The sequence below is a fragment of the Eumetopias jubatus genome, unplaced genomic scaffold, assembly GCF_037043125.1.
Source record: "Eumetopias jubatus isolate StellerSeaLion01/CBP00866 unplaced genomic scaffold, mEumJub1_p1.0 scaffold_8, whole genome shotgun sequence".
Lineage (NCBI taxonomy): Eukaryota > Metazoa > Chordata > Mammalia > Carnivora > Otariidae > Eumetopias > Eumetopias jubatus.
In genome coordinates this window covers 7,350,512-7,363,941 of record NW_028274814.1, presented here as the reverse complement: position 1 = coordinate 7,363,941, position 13,430 = coordinate 7,350,512, and the positions used below count along the sequence as shown (strand labels likewise).

General features: G+C 34.8%; 1 protein-coding gene across 5 annotated transcripts in view; it reads left to right on the top strand.

Annotated features, from left to right (window-relative positions):
• WAC (WW domain containing adaptor with coiled-coil) overlaps positions 1-12,002 on the top strand; it is an 84,340-nt gene extending 72,338 nt beyond the window's left edge. For all 5 annotated transcript variants that reach the window (XM_028120863.2, XM_028120857.2, XM_028120861.2 and 2 more), the window contains 7 exons: positions 112-357; positions 1,703-1,825; positions 2,712-2,860; positions 5,718-5,836; positions 7,306-7,492; positions 8,518-8,645; positions 10,540-12,002. In XM_028120863.2, coding sequence (XP_027976664.1) covers positions 112-357; positions 1,703-1,825; positions 2,712-2,860; positions 5,718-5,836; positions 7,306-7,492; positions 8,518-8,645; positions 10,540-10,609 — 1,022 coding nt within the window. In that variant the 3' untranslated portion in view covers positions 10,610-12,002. The remainder of the gene's footprint in view (positions 1-111; positions 358-1,702; positions 1,826-2,711; positions 2,861-5,717; positions 5,837-7,305; positions 7,493-8,517; positions 8,646-10,539) is intronic.
• Positions 12,003-13,430: the final 1,428 nt, after the last annotated feature.

Below are 13,430 nucleotides of genomic sequence, written 5' to 3'. Positions count from 1 at the left end.
GGGGTCACTTGAATTAGGTGTTTGGCACGTGAAAGTTGACTTTTTGGTGTTGGTTCCGGTTTCCTCTATTCGAGTAATTCTTTTCAGCCTTGTTACCTCCTTTTTACTTAGAGTCAACACCAGGAGACAAATCTGTATCACATTCTTGCACAACTCCTTCCACATCTTCTGCCTCTGGACTGAATCCCACATCTGCACCTCCAACATCTGCTTCAGCAGTCCCTGTTTCTCCTGTTCCACAGTCACCGATACCTCCATTACTTCAGGACCCAAACCTTCTTAGACAGCTGCTTCCTGCTTTGCAAGCCACCCTGCAACTTAATAATTCTAATGTGGACATATCCAAAATAAATGAAGGTAAATTTTCATAGTAACAGTTTTTTTAATTCATTTGCATTGTGCAGAATTCTGTGATTAGTAAAATCCCCAGCTTAGGAATGGTCTTTGTTTCATTTTGAAATTCACATTTGAGCTTCATTCTTTTACATTTATATCCCCCATTGTTTAAGGCCTTTGGTATTGTAATTGAGTTAGCAATACTTGGATTTTTCTGTATTTTTTTAAGACTTGGCTTTGTACCTGGTAGTTACTGGAAATAAGCTGTTCTGTCTGCGTAATATGTATGGTAAATTTTTTTTAAGTTAAACAAAGAGCATTTCCCAAAACTGATATAAAAACACTTGAATTCTAGCATATTTCAAAAAACCTCTTGTAAATCATTATTTGGACTATTAAAAATAGGCTAATTACTCAAAGTAGGAATTCAGGTAGTTCCTTAGAATACTTGAAAAAAAATTGGAGATGGGAGGTAATGGATAAAATTTTATGTTTTTCCTAGTTAATTGCATTGTTAATTCCAACTTTGCTTTTCAGTATGCTGCTAAATTACTTACGGAGCCACCTCAAAGAAGTCTGAATAAAAGTGCATGTAGTTTTAATTCACAAGCCATTCAAATAGTCCTAAGAGCATTGCAAAATTTTGACTTGGTGTACATTGTCATATAATATATTTAAGAGTAGTGTTAAGTGGTTAAGTTCTTCCCTTATCTTAAAAATGGAGCTATTTCAGGCTAGTTGGTCAATAATTCTGGGGATTTTTGTACTTTTCTGCATTTTGGTTTTATTCTTTTAAGGTAACTATGCCATTGTCCTACATGATAGGTACATGTTTTACTAGGGAAAGTGGGGCTTTTAAACAGTTTATAAAGAAATGATAGCATAAGAAATGTCAATAATAAGAGATCTTGTGCTCTGAAAATACATGATGTTCTTAAATTACCCAGCTTTTTAATGTCTGTTTTTAAAAGGTGGTTGTTGCTGGGTTTGAGTGGTCAGCTTGTCTAATAAAGCATTCGCATGAAATAGCTACCATTTATCCAGTGAATTCCATGTAACCTAAACCCTTTTAGGTATCAGTGAATAGGTTTCAGGTATAATCAGGAGTTACAGGGGGTTCCTGGGTGGCTCAGTCATTGGGCATCTGCCTTCGGCTCAGGTCATGATCCCAGAGTGCTGCAATTGAGTCCCACATCGGGCTCCCTGCTCAGCCATTTTATTACTCTTATCTTCTAGATTTCTTTTTTGAGAGTTCTAGTTTGAAACACTGCAGTTTCCCCTGGGGGGTTTTTGAGTTTTCAAGTTGTTACTAATGCCGTAATATGCTACTCTTGTGTTTTTATCTTAATTTAAGATATGTTTTTAGTTCTTACAGCAGCTGTGACACAAGCCTCATTGCAGTCTATAATTCATAAGTTTCTTACTGCTGGACCATCTGCTTTCAACATAACTTCTTTGATTTCTCAAGCTGCTCAGCTCTCTACACAAGGTATTCATTTTCTTAGGTATCGCTAGAATTATATATTGATTTGGAGGGGGAGTCATAGCAAATTTTTTTTTATTCTTTGAAGAGATTAGCTATAATGATTTCATGTTTGGTTTTTTTTTTTAACACCAGTATTTACAGTACTTTGGGGGGGGCGATGAGGCAAGCATTGACATTTATCTTGCAGTATTGCCATTAAATCTGTAATATATGTTTAATTCAGAATTTGTCAGTGAAATAGTTTACTCCATAAACCGATATGTTCTCAATCTTTGTGAAACATTGAATATATTTTAAGAGTTGAAGTTTGGTTCAGGCTTTATGTTTGGTAGTTTTTGACCAGAGGATACAGAAATGCTCAGGTCCTTTCTTAAATTAGCTGTTTTCTCTTTTTCTTTGAAAGCATCCAATGGAAAGAGACATACATGGGAACAAAGGAGAAATGAAAGGGTCACTTGGACTTGTCCCCCAACCCAGTTCAGAAAACTGATAAACTTAGCCAGGAACACTTGTTCTAAAATTGAAATATAATAGTGAAAAAGACTCAACAACCCTCTGGTGAACCTCATGAGACAGGAGATAAAGGCCTAAATGTAGAATGAAAAAGAAAATAAGAGTGGTGACGATGCCTTCCATGTGAGAATAGGTTCAGGCTTACCTTCTTGCTTCAGCCTAAGAAAGGGGTTGGGGAGGCACACATTGGGTGTGCTTGGTTCTGATCCACAGCTCATTTAGTCTGTGTGGCCCCAGTGAGTATTTCAGATTCTGACTTGCTCAGATAAGTGTTCTCTTTGGGGTTCAGGCGGCATGTGGAGAGATGGAAAGACTTGTGCACATATATTACAGAAGTTTTGGGTTCTTTGAAATTAATTGCTTCACTTTTTCACAGCCCAGCCATCTAATCAGTCTCCAATGTCTTTAACTTCTGATGCGTCATCCCCAAGATCGTATGTGTCTCCAAGAATAAGCACACCTCAAACTAACACAGTCCCTATCAAACCTTTGATTAGTACTCCTCCTGTTTCATCACAGCCAAAGGTATGTTTCCTTTGAGGGAAATTTGGAAAAGAAAGCACTCACTTTTGGAAAAACAAGAAAAAAAAGCCCTTGTCGAGAATGTAGTAGTGGTGGAATGAATGATGGGTGAGAATAGATGCAGGTTAGCTTCTCAGTAAATTGAGGGGGGCTAGAGGAGGGAATTGCATCTGCCACTTATTATTATTAAAGATTATATTTATTTGAGAGCGAGAGAGAGAGAAAGCAGAGCAGGGTGGGGGGGGTGTGGTAGAGGGACAAGCAGACTCCCCACTGAGCCAGGAGCCAGACATGGGGCTGGATCCCAGGACCCTGAGATCATGACCTGAGCCAAAGTCAGATGCTTAACCGATTGAGCCACCCAGGTGTCCCATCATCTGTGCTACTTTTACACGCTGATTGTTTTCTCTTACTGGCTTTGGGATTTGTGATATGGAGAGTGGGATAAAGAAGGGTATACTAATTGTCTTACTATTTGTAGAATTTTTTAGCTCTAAAAGATAAGGAGAGAACAGGTTTTCCAGGGGCTTTTCCTCCCATACTTTTATTTTAGAAATGAGTCCGTTTCTGTGCTAAGAGCTTTATAGGTATTACATTTAACTTCACATCATTAGAATCAACTACTGTTTGCTTCATTTAATAGATAAGAAAATGAAGCCTGCAGTTAAATCTAGTTTTTGTGGTGGACTCAGGATTTGAGGCCTCCGTCTTCCTGAATACAGAACCCATTTTACTAAGCTGTACTTACCTGTGTTTATCCAAGCAAAATCTTGCATGGATGGCTCCCCAGAGCACAGTTCAAAATTGTTGGTCTGTTCTTACTGGACTATAAACAGGACCTTAACAATGCTGCACTCAGATTTTGTACTACATCATTTGAGTCTTGCCCACAAATTCATAAGCAAATCCCAGTTACACTCATTCTTTGCTCTGTATACTACAAGCAAAAACATTAAAAGATTTGGAAGTTAGTATATGCAAGTTGCAATTGTTTTTTTTTCTTACTTGTAAATTTAGGAAATTCTTTTTAATAAAAAGTGGGCTATTTAAATCTTTTATGCCAAAGAATTTTTTTTTTTTAAGATTTTATTTTTAAGCAATCTCTACTCAGTGTGGGGCTCGAACTCACAACCCTGAAATCAAGAGTCGAATGCTCTACCTACTCAGCCAGCCAGGCATCCTGCGAAAAATTTTATATTGAAATAAAATCATACACAGAAGCCTTAAAATAAAAATGCATTGAAACATAACTTGAAATTGATGGTAGGCCAGGTCTTCCTGTTGGCTCATCCCTTCCCTATTTAAGTCATTTAAGCATGTTTTAGGGTCAATCTGGATTGGTTTTTTTTTTTTTTTTAATTCTGTGTTAAACGTATTAGTTTATTACACAGTTTCTTGCTGTTTGCCTGCATTTTGATGGGAGAAGAATAAAAATGTGAGTTTCAGCAATAGAAACCTTATTACTAGAGCTTAAAAACTCATCCTCAGGGTGGTATCTTAAGAGTACAATTAAATGATGACTAAAAGTGAAGTGCTAATGTTAGTTTTACAGTTATTTATAAAATTAGCATTTCAAGTCCCTTAAGCATATGGCTGTCAATTTTTTGCATATGAAAATTTTTCCAAGTGTTTTTTTTTTTGTAAAGCGGGCATTCAGTGATACGATGTAAACCTCATAAAAATGTTCTTTATAAAAGAACATGTTCTTTTATGTTCAAGTGTAAAAAAAGAAAAAATCTATCCAGAGTTTTTGGGGAGAATATTAATTTAAAAAAATGAAAAAATGAAGGGGCACCTGGGTGGCTCAGTTGATCAAGCATCTGCCTTCAGCTCAGGTCATGACCTCAGGGTCTTGGAATTGAGCTCAGCAGGGAGTCTGCTTCTCTCTGCCCACCCCCCGCCATGTTCTCTCTCTCTCTCTCTCTCTCTCTCTCAAATCTTTAAAAAAAATTTTTTTAAAACTGCTATTGGAGGATATGACTTATGGCTCTCTGCCTTAATTTGGGGCTTATATTTAAAACTACTTGTTTTCTCTCTCTGTGGCATCTAAATATATATAGTATATATATCCCCACTTGATAATCATGGGCCTCTTGTTCCACTTTTGTAGGGTACCATCTCTTTGAAGACCCCTCCAGTTGAATTTTGTATGGCCCGTAGCTCATTCTCTAATAACCAGTCTATACATTCTCTGCATTATGTGGTTGAAATTTGAGCAGCTGTATTTTTAGGATGTGGTAACATTAGTTTTTATTGATATAAAAGTAACAGTAAATCAAAAGAGGTATTTTGGTGTATTGGAAAGAAAACTGGGCTCAACATTAGAAGTAGTTTCTTGTGCTTTTCTGCTGCTAAGAAAGTAATTGTTACGACCTTGGGCCATTTTATGAAGAAATTAGATCTTAGTCTCAAAACTAGACTCTCTTCTAACTACATGAACTTCATTTGATTCTAATTCTTTAAATCTCTAGATTTTTTAGAGTTTTAAGATTATCCAGCTAGATTTGGAGGTGTGTGTGGATTTGGGAACTTAAATGACCATGATTTACATAATCAATAGTCTATATCACTAATGTTAATTTTATTATGAAACAATTCAGACAACTCATGTTATCTTAAAAATTACTAAAGAATAAAAGTGCAATGGTGAGCGCTGTGAATTGTCTAAGACTGATGAATCACAGACCTGTACCCCTGAAACAAATAATATATGTTAATTTAAAAAAAGCATTAAAAGCAAAAATAAATTACTAAAGAATAGAAATAATAGGAACTTTTCATTGGTAGTACTTTTGCTTTTATCTAGTTTCCATGGTATTTATGTGATAGAAGCCTATCTCACCAGATTTTGACATTTCAGGTTAATACTCCAGTAGTTAAGCAAGGACCGGTTTCACAATCGGCCACACAACAGCCTGTAACTGCTGACAAGCAGCAAGGTCATGAACCTGTCTCTCCTCGAAGTCTTCAGCGCTCAAAGTAAGTTGATATGTGTTGAAACATTTTTTTCCTTAATATTGCATGCTGCATTGTTTGAATATTATAAAAATATATGTATAATAGAACGTGATCTTGGAAGAATCCATGGATAGCCTAAGTTTTATGTATTAAAAGACTTACAAAGGCAAATCTTATCTACAAGTAGGTTGTTGTCTCTAGTTAGGGAAGCCAGGTTATTTTTGAAGAAAGTGATTCTTTAGAATTTTACTTAGAATGTGATAGGAGTAATAATATGTGATACTTGTACAAAGAGGGCACCTGATTCTGTAATACTTCACTTGTTGGAAATGACCTCATTTTTAACCTCCTCATAGCAGCTTTAGATTTGAGTGTATTGATGAAGCCAAAAATGTTAAATTTAAAACATAGGCTGATATTTCCCAACTGGTATGTGTCAGGTTTTCCTAGTAGCTTCAGCTCTGACCCCCTGTGTGGATTGCTTGTCAGATAGGGCTGTATTGTGTTGTCACGTTTCTTTGTTAATTAACAAATACAACTTTAAAATGATTTTCATTTGATTGATTTTCCTATATTTATTTCTTGCTATGAGGTGGCAAAATAATTCAACTGTTGTTTTTATTGTTTTCTAAACAAGCATTTCAGAACTTATACATCCAAATGAGAGTTGTTCCCTTCAAAATAATCACCTTGGGAAGCTGTCTACTTACTCCAGCAATGTTGCCATTGCTCAGAACATTTTTGGGAAATTCTTCTTTTAAATTGTCTTTAGAGGCTGCAGTATTATTTTAAATATCCTCAGTGTTGAAAACTCTTCATCCTTTGGGAGATTTAGTTTTTGGAAATAACTGAAATTCATTCAGAGCCAAGTCTGGTGAAGCAGGTAGGAAATCAACTTGGGTGATTAAATTTTTGGTTCTCACCACCATATCCCCAAACCCTAGCCCAAACCATTCAGTTTTAGAAGAAGGCAACCAATCTCAGAGTGTTACATTTTTGGTCTTATTTTGCCACTAAACTCATTCATTGCTGTCCAATAAAATGCCTGTATTTTGCTTCACGTTATCTACCCTCTGATTCAATACTTAAACAAAGGCAATAGATTTTTTCCCCTCATCTACATGTATTTAAGATAGACTGTTCAGTTGTGCCTTATATTTACAACTGTTAAAATGTGATCATTTCTTAGTTACATTCTTACTAGTGTTTCTGGTATACAAAATCAACAGGTCCTGCTGTGGAATTTGGAAAGCACTATTAGTTTAAATTTAACTAACATTAGTGTTACTAAAAGGGCTCTTTTCCCCCCAAAAGTGTGTTAGAGGAATACGTGATATAAATACACTTTGGATTTTAAATTCTGTTTATTTGATGTTAATATAACAAATTTTTCTTAGGAATTTGGATATCTTTAATAGAAGGTATTGACAATTTCTAGGATACTGACTTTTTAAAACATAGTGCACATTCAATTCTGTTTCCTCTTCCAGTAGCCAGAGAAGTCCATCGCCTGGTCCAAATCATACTTCTAGTAGTAATGCATCAAATGCAACAGTTGTACCACAGAATTCATCTGCCCGACCTACATGTTCATTAACACCTACGCTAGCAGCACACTTTAATGAAAATCTCATAAAACATGTTCAAGGATGGCCTGCAGATCATGCAGAGAAGCAGGTATGTTACATGACTCACAGCAGATGTTTTACGTGTGGATGAGTGACAAAATATAACTTCTACTTCTAGAAAATCTAATCTAGGTCACTGAATTTAAGCTACATTTGAAATAACTAATTTCTAATTAGATTGCTTATAGTTACTCTATAAAATAGTTGGTAAATACTTATTTTAAGGTATTTATGAGATAATATTTTATGGTTTCACATAAAATATTTTAATATAATTATTGTAGCTACCATTATCAAATACTCAGCATTTAGCATGGTGCTGAGTGCTTAATTTTTTCCACTTCTCAAAACTGTTAACCAGGACAGTTAATGAGTTCTCCCATTTTACCGATGAGGCCCTTAGGACCAAATAAATTACATATCAAGGTCACCCAGTTAAAACAATGATGGGGCTCAAAGCCAGTGTGCTTTTTCCACTCAGCCAGCCGCTCTCATAGTTTTAGAACTTCTTCATACAACTACTCTTCTATCTCTCCAGTAGACTAGACCTAGAAGTTAGGAAACAGTTTTGCTTTGGAATGAGGGACCTTTGGACATTCTAATTACTGCCATTGGCTTCTTCTCTCTTTTAGCGGTTTACTGTCTGCAATTTTCTCTTAAGTTCACAGAGATAATGTTATGTATCTTAACGACCCAAGAATACAGTGAAGGTTCTTTTATCAGTGTTACTCCTGAACTTTACTCTGGCTGACTCAGCATCTTTTATTAACTACAAATCATGAGTTCTTCTATCCTAGTGCTATGCAGTACTGAAATTGGAAATACTATTTTCTCCAGAAGTTGAAGGGGGAAATTTTGAAAAGTACCTTCCACCATTAGAGACAGTTTTTTTGGTTTTTATTTTGGTTTTTTGTAAGAAAATCATTTTCCCCCTTAGATTCACTATCATTTTTGTGGATTTAAAGGAGAAGAATTATTCTGTAATCTTGGTATAAAGTTGTACTCAGAAATTTAATTTTTTTTGTATGTGATTGTGATTTATATTTTATGTGATCTTTATTTATCTAACTATAGGCATCAAGATTGCGAGAAGAAGCCCATAATATGGGAAGTGTTCACATGTCAGAAATTTGTACTGAATTAAAAAATTTAAGATCTTTAGTCCGAGTATGTGAAATTCAAGCAACTTTGCGAGAGCAAAGGTAAGTTTTTCATGGACAAAGTTTTTGTCTTAGCATTATAGATCTTAAATCAGACTGAAGAATATAAATCAAATTCATTTCTGAATGTAAAGTTCTCTTTGATATGTCATGTTCCATAACACTGTAACTGCATTACAAAAAATGTATATATTTTAGAGTTGGGGGCAGGGGGAGAGAATCTTCAAGCAGACTCCCTGCTGAGTGCGGAGCCTGACACGGGGCTCTTGTCTCAAGACCCATGAGATCATGACCTGAGCCGAAACCAAGAGTCGGATGCTCAACCGACTAAGCCACCCAGGCACCCCACACTATGACTGCATTTTTATAATTTAACTAACATTCCTGGTAAATGGTAATGGCATCTAGATTTTAGTTCTCTAACGCATGGTAAATGCTTCATTAGACTTTATTCTTAAAAGTCTGTAAGGTACAGTAATACTTAAAAAGTGAAATGTTAGAACACTGTATGTTAACTATATTGTAATCTTTTAAAAAATAAGAATATTTTGAAAAAAATTGTTGGTGGTCCTCTATTGCTGAGCGTACTTATTTCAGTTGAAATTTTAAATCACTGTTTACATTGTCCTTGGATCACCTATAGATCCCTTAGAAATTTAGTTGTCTAGCAAGTATATCTATTTTCTCAATTGTTTTCACCTAAACTCTTTAACTGTCTCACACTTCTTAGACTAGTATCCTACTCAAGTAAGGCTATCTACATCCCAGTAAATAGTATAGAACCTTTTTAATGCATCTTACAAAATCAAGGACAAACTTTTAATGGCCTCTCACATCCTGTCTATTTAAGTCCCTGGGTCACAAGTAGAGTTAGTCTTAATATGAAACCACAAATATTTAATAAATACCAAGTTGGAATTTATAGTAAACTTGGAAAAGTAAGTTTTTACCTAATCTTTCAATTACTAAACTGTCTGGAGTTATATTGTGAATATCAACTGGGATTTGTTTACTCTAGGATTGCTCTGAAAATACTTCAAACATGCATAAAACTTGACAACATTTTGGCTTAATAAGACAGATGATTTGACTTTTAGGAAATTATTTGCAGCCTCAACTATTGACACAGTGTACACTGGTAAATACCAAGCCACTTTATGATTATGCCTAATTCACTGGTACAGGCAGTAAGTATCATACTTTACAGAAGAGAGAGGTCAGAAGGGGAACAGTTTTATGAAGTTCATGAAAATCTAGTTTGTTTTAAATATGCATGTCAGTTGGACTTTGACTCAGCTCTATTTTTCTGAGCCTATGTTTATATTGAGAATTGTTCTTCAATATGATTAAGCTTCTTGCACCTAGTTAATTCTAGGCTTACTTTGTTGTGGCCTAGAAAACATATGCAGTATAAGTTTGTCTCATATTTAATACCTGCTGCTGTGTCTGTGTGTGTGTCTGTCATACAGCAAACAAACCATATTTTAAATCAATCTTTATAGTCAAATTACTGAGAAATTGTTAGAAAACTAGGAAACATTCTAACTTTTGTTGTCCTAATTCTTTAATAACATCATACATTCACTGGTCATTTTAACTCTAGGCTAATCCATATTTATTCATTTTTAAAGATTTAATTATTTGGGGGGGCAGGAGAGGGAGAGAGAATTTCAAGCAGACTCCCTGCTGTGCACAAGAGCCCTCTGGGGCTTGATCTCACGACTCTGAGATCAGGACCTGGGCTGAAACCAAGAGTCAGGACACCTAACTGACTGAGCCACCCAGGTGCCCTTAGATTAATCCATTTTTAATTACTTAGTTTTAATTGTAGTTTACTCATCTTTTTAAAGATATTTTTGTAGTTAAAGTTTTGTTTGGTTTTTCTGTAACATTTATATGAACCACACAAGTTCTAATGCCTTCTTTTATTTTTCAGGATACTATTTTTGAGACAACAAATTAAAGAACTCGAAAAGCTAAAAAATCAGAATTCCTTCATGGTGTGAAGATGTGAATAATTGCACATGGTTTTGCATACAGGAACTGTAAATCTTACTGCCCAATCTTAACATTTTTGAGCTGCATTTAAGTAGACTTTGGACCGTTAAGCTGGGCAAAGGAAATGACAAGGGGACGGGGTCTGTGAGAGTCAATTCAGGGGAAAGATACAAGATTGATTTGTAAAACCCTTGAAATGTAGATTTCTTGTAGATGTATTCTTCACGTTGTAAATATGTTTTGTAGAGTGAAGCCATGGGAAGCCATGTGTAACAGAGCTTAGACATCCAAAACTAATCAATGCTGAGGTGGCTAAATACCTAGCCTTTTACATGTAAACCTGTCTGCAAAATTAGCTTTTTTAAAAAAAAAAATTTGGGGGGTTAATTTATCATTCAGAAATCTTGCATTTTCAAAAATTCAGTGCAAGCGCCAGGCGATCTGTGTCTAAGGATACGATTTTTGAACCATATGGGCAGTGTACAAAATATCATGAAACAACTGTTTCCACACTTGCACCTGATCAAGAGCAGTGCTTCTCCATTTGTTTTGCAGAGAAATGTTTTTCATTTCCCGTGTGTTCCATTTCCCTCTGAAATCCTTGATCTGATTTTATCCATTTTTTTAAGGCTCCTCTTTTTCTCCTTTCTTAAGGCACTGTTGCTATGGCACTTTTCTATAACCTTTTCATTCCTGTGTACAGTAGCTTAAAATTGCAGTGATTGAGCATAACCCACTTGTTTGTATAAATTATTGAAATCCATTTGCACCCTGTAAGAATGGACTTAAAGTACTGCTGGGCATGTGTGCTGAAAGTACATTGATTGCTCAAATATAAGGAAATGGCCCAATGAACATGGTTGTGGGAGGGGAAAGAGGAAACAAAGCTAGTCAGATGTGAATTGTATCTGTTGTAATAAACATGTTAAAACAAACAAAAAATTGTTATTTTTCTTTTCCTTCGGTCAATGCATATTAGAATTTGAACTACCTGGGGATTCTTTATCAGAACTATTCTTGTTGAATATTTATACTTAATTGAAATAATTCCTTAAGGGAGGTTTTGTTTAAAGCATATTAACAGGGAATTGTGTATAAGATATTTAATGAAATATGAAATTCAACAAGAATGATTAAGTCATTTCCCAAGTGGTTGTCATTTGTTATAAACCCTGGTTTAACTTGTCTTGCTATTATGACATTTCATTTTGAAGGATGTTTGTGTTGTAGCTAACTGTTCAAGTCTGGTGCTGACTGCTGTTCTTAGCCATCACAAAACGCTAAATTTGTGTAATTGGAGCTTCCTTCTGTTATCTGGAAATGGTGGGAAAGCTCAGCTTTGTATATTGTTTCCTAAAGTATATTAAAATAAAAAAAGAAACTATTGCTACTATAAAATTACCTTGGCTTTTTTTTTCTTTCCTAAATTTTGGTCACATGGCCTTAGCATGACACTGCCAGTATTATATCAAATCACAAGGGTTTCTTTATGCAGAAAATTTAATTTTAATTTCAAAATCTTACCCGATCTAGAGACTTTTTTTTTTTTCTTGTTGAAGCAGATGTATTTATGTGCTTTCAGAACTGCCAGCACCAAGGGCTTACTTTGTGATGTTAGACGTTAATGTTACTGCATTTTTGGATATGAAAATTCCAAAATTGCTCTTGTGCTTTAAGCATATTTAAAGTATAGATGATAATGCTCAGACCTTTCAATAAACTTTAAAAAGTAAAATGTAAGTGATAGTATGAATGATACTTTCTACAATACAAAAAATGTTCCAGTGTAATTAAGAGGAATTAAAATCTTATACTGGAAACTGGGTTTTTTTTTTAATTGTAACTTGAGCATACTTCTAAAATGTAAGAAAAGACAAATGTCAAATCATATCATGAAATGTTCATACCTGTAAGATTGTTAACATTTGCTGGGCTTGATTAGTGCATGTAAATGAAACTCCAAAGATCAATGTTAAGCTAGAACTCTCACTGATGGAGTCCTGTATCTTTCCTGGAAAGAAGTGAGCAATTGTGATGTAGTAGGCAAATGTTTCCTGATCAGATGGCAACTTGACTTGTGATTTAAGGTAAATTTGAATTTTATTTGCTAATAGTTTATTGATCTGTGTCACCTTATTCCTTTGCTTTAAAAATTGTTTACATCCCTAAATGAGTTGCTCACATATATATAGAAGATGCCTAATATGATATTTCTTGGTGAATTTTTAAACAAAATTTTTGTGGAAATATTTTTACAATATTTGATTCACTTATTATTCTGTAGTAAATTATTTTAAGTATTGCACTTTAATACATTGTGTCCAGCTACTAACCTTGAGATAACCAGGGAATATTTATTAGAATAGGCATAATATCCAAGAATATTCTTTATATAGTTGGCCTGTTGCCATGGCTTTGAACATGTATCCCGTTTTGATTTGCACCATGATTCAGATAATTTGGAAATAGAAATACAAAGAGCCCCTAGGAAACCTCAGGGTTTTTATTTTTAAAAGGACATTAGTAGTCTTATATTCAAACCTTAAAAACTGATACTGTAATAAAATGTATTTTGTGAAGGTGGGTCTATAAGAAAATCTTTCCTCTTAGGAACCAGCTTTCCTACCTTTTTTTCCTTTATTTTCTGTTTAACTAGTTTGACTAACTTTTAATTTTAAAACTCGGACTATAACTCCAGATTTTAAGCACACTGAAAAACTCCATGCTTCAACTCTTCTTAAAGACATGATGCTGCTTTTATAGCCCAGATGTGAATGGTTTTATCTTCTAAGTTTTATATGTTTCACACTCATAAAACCTTGGAAAGGA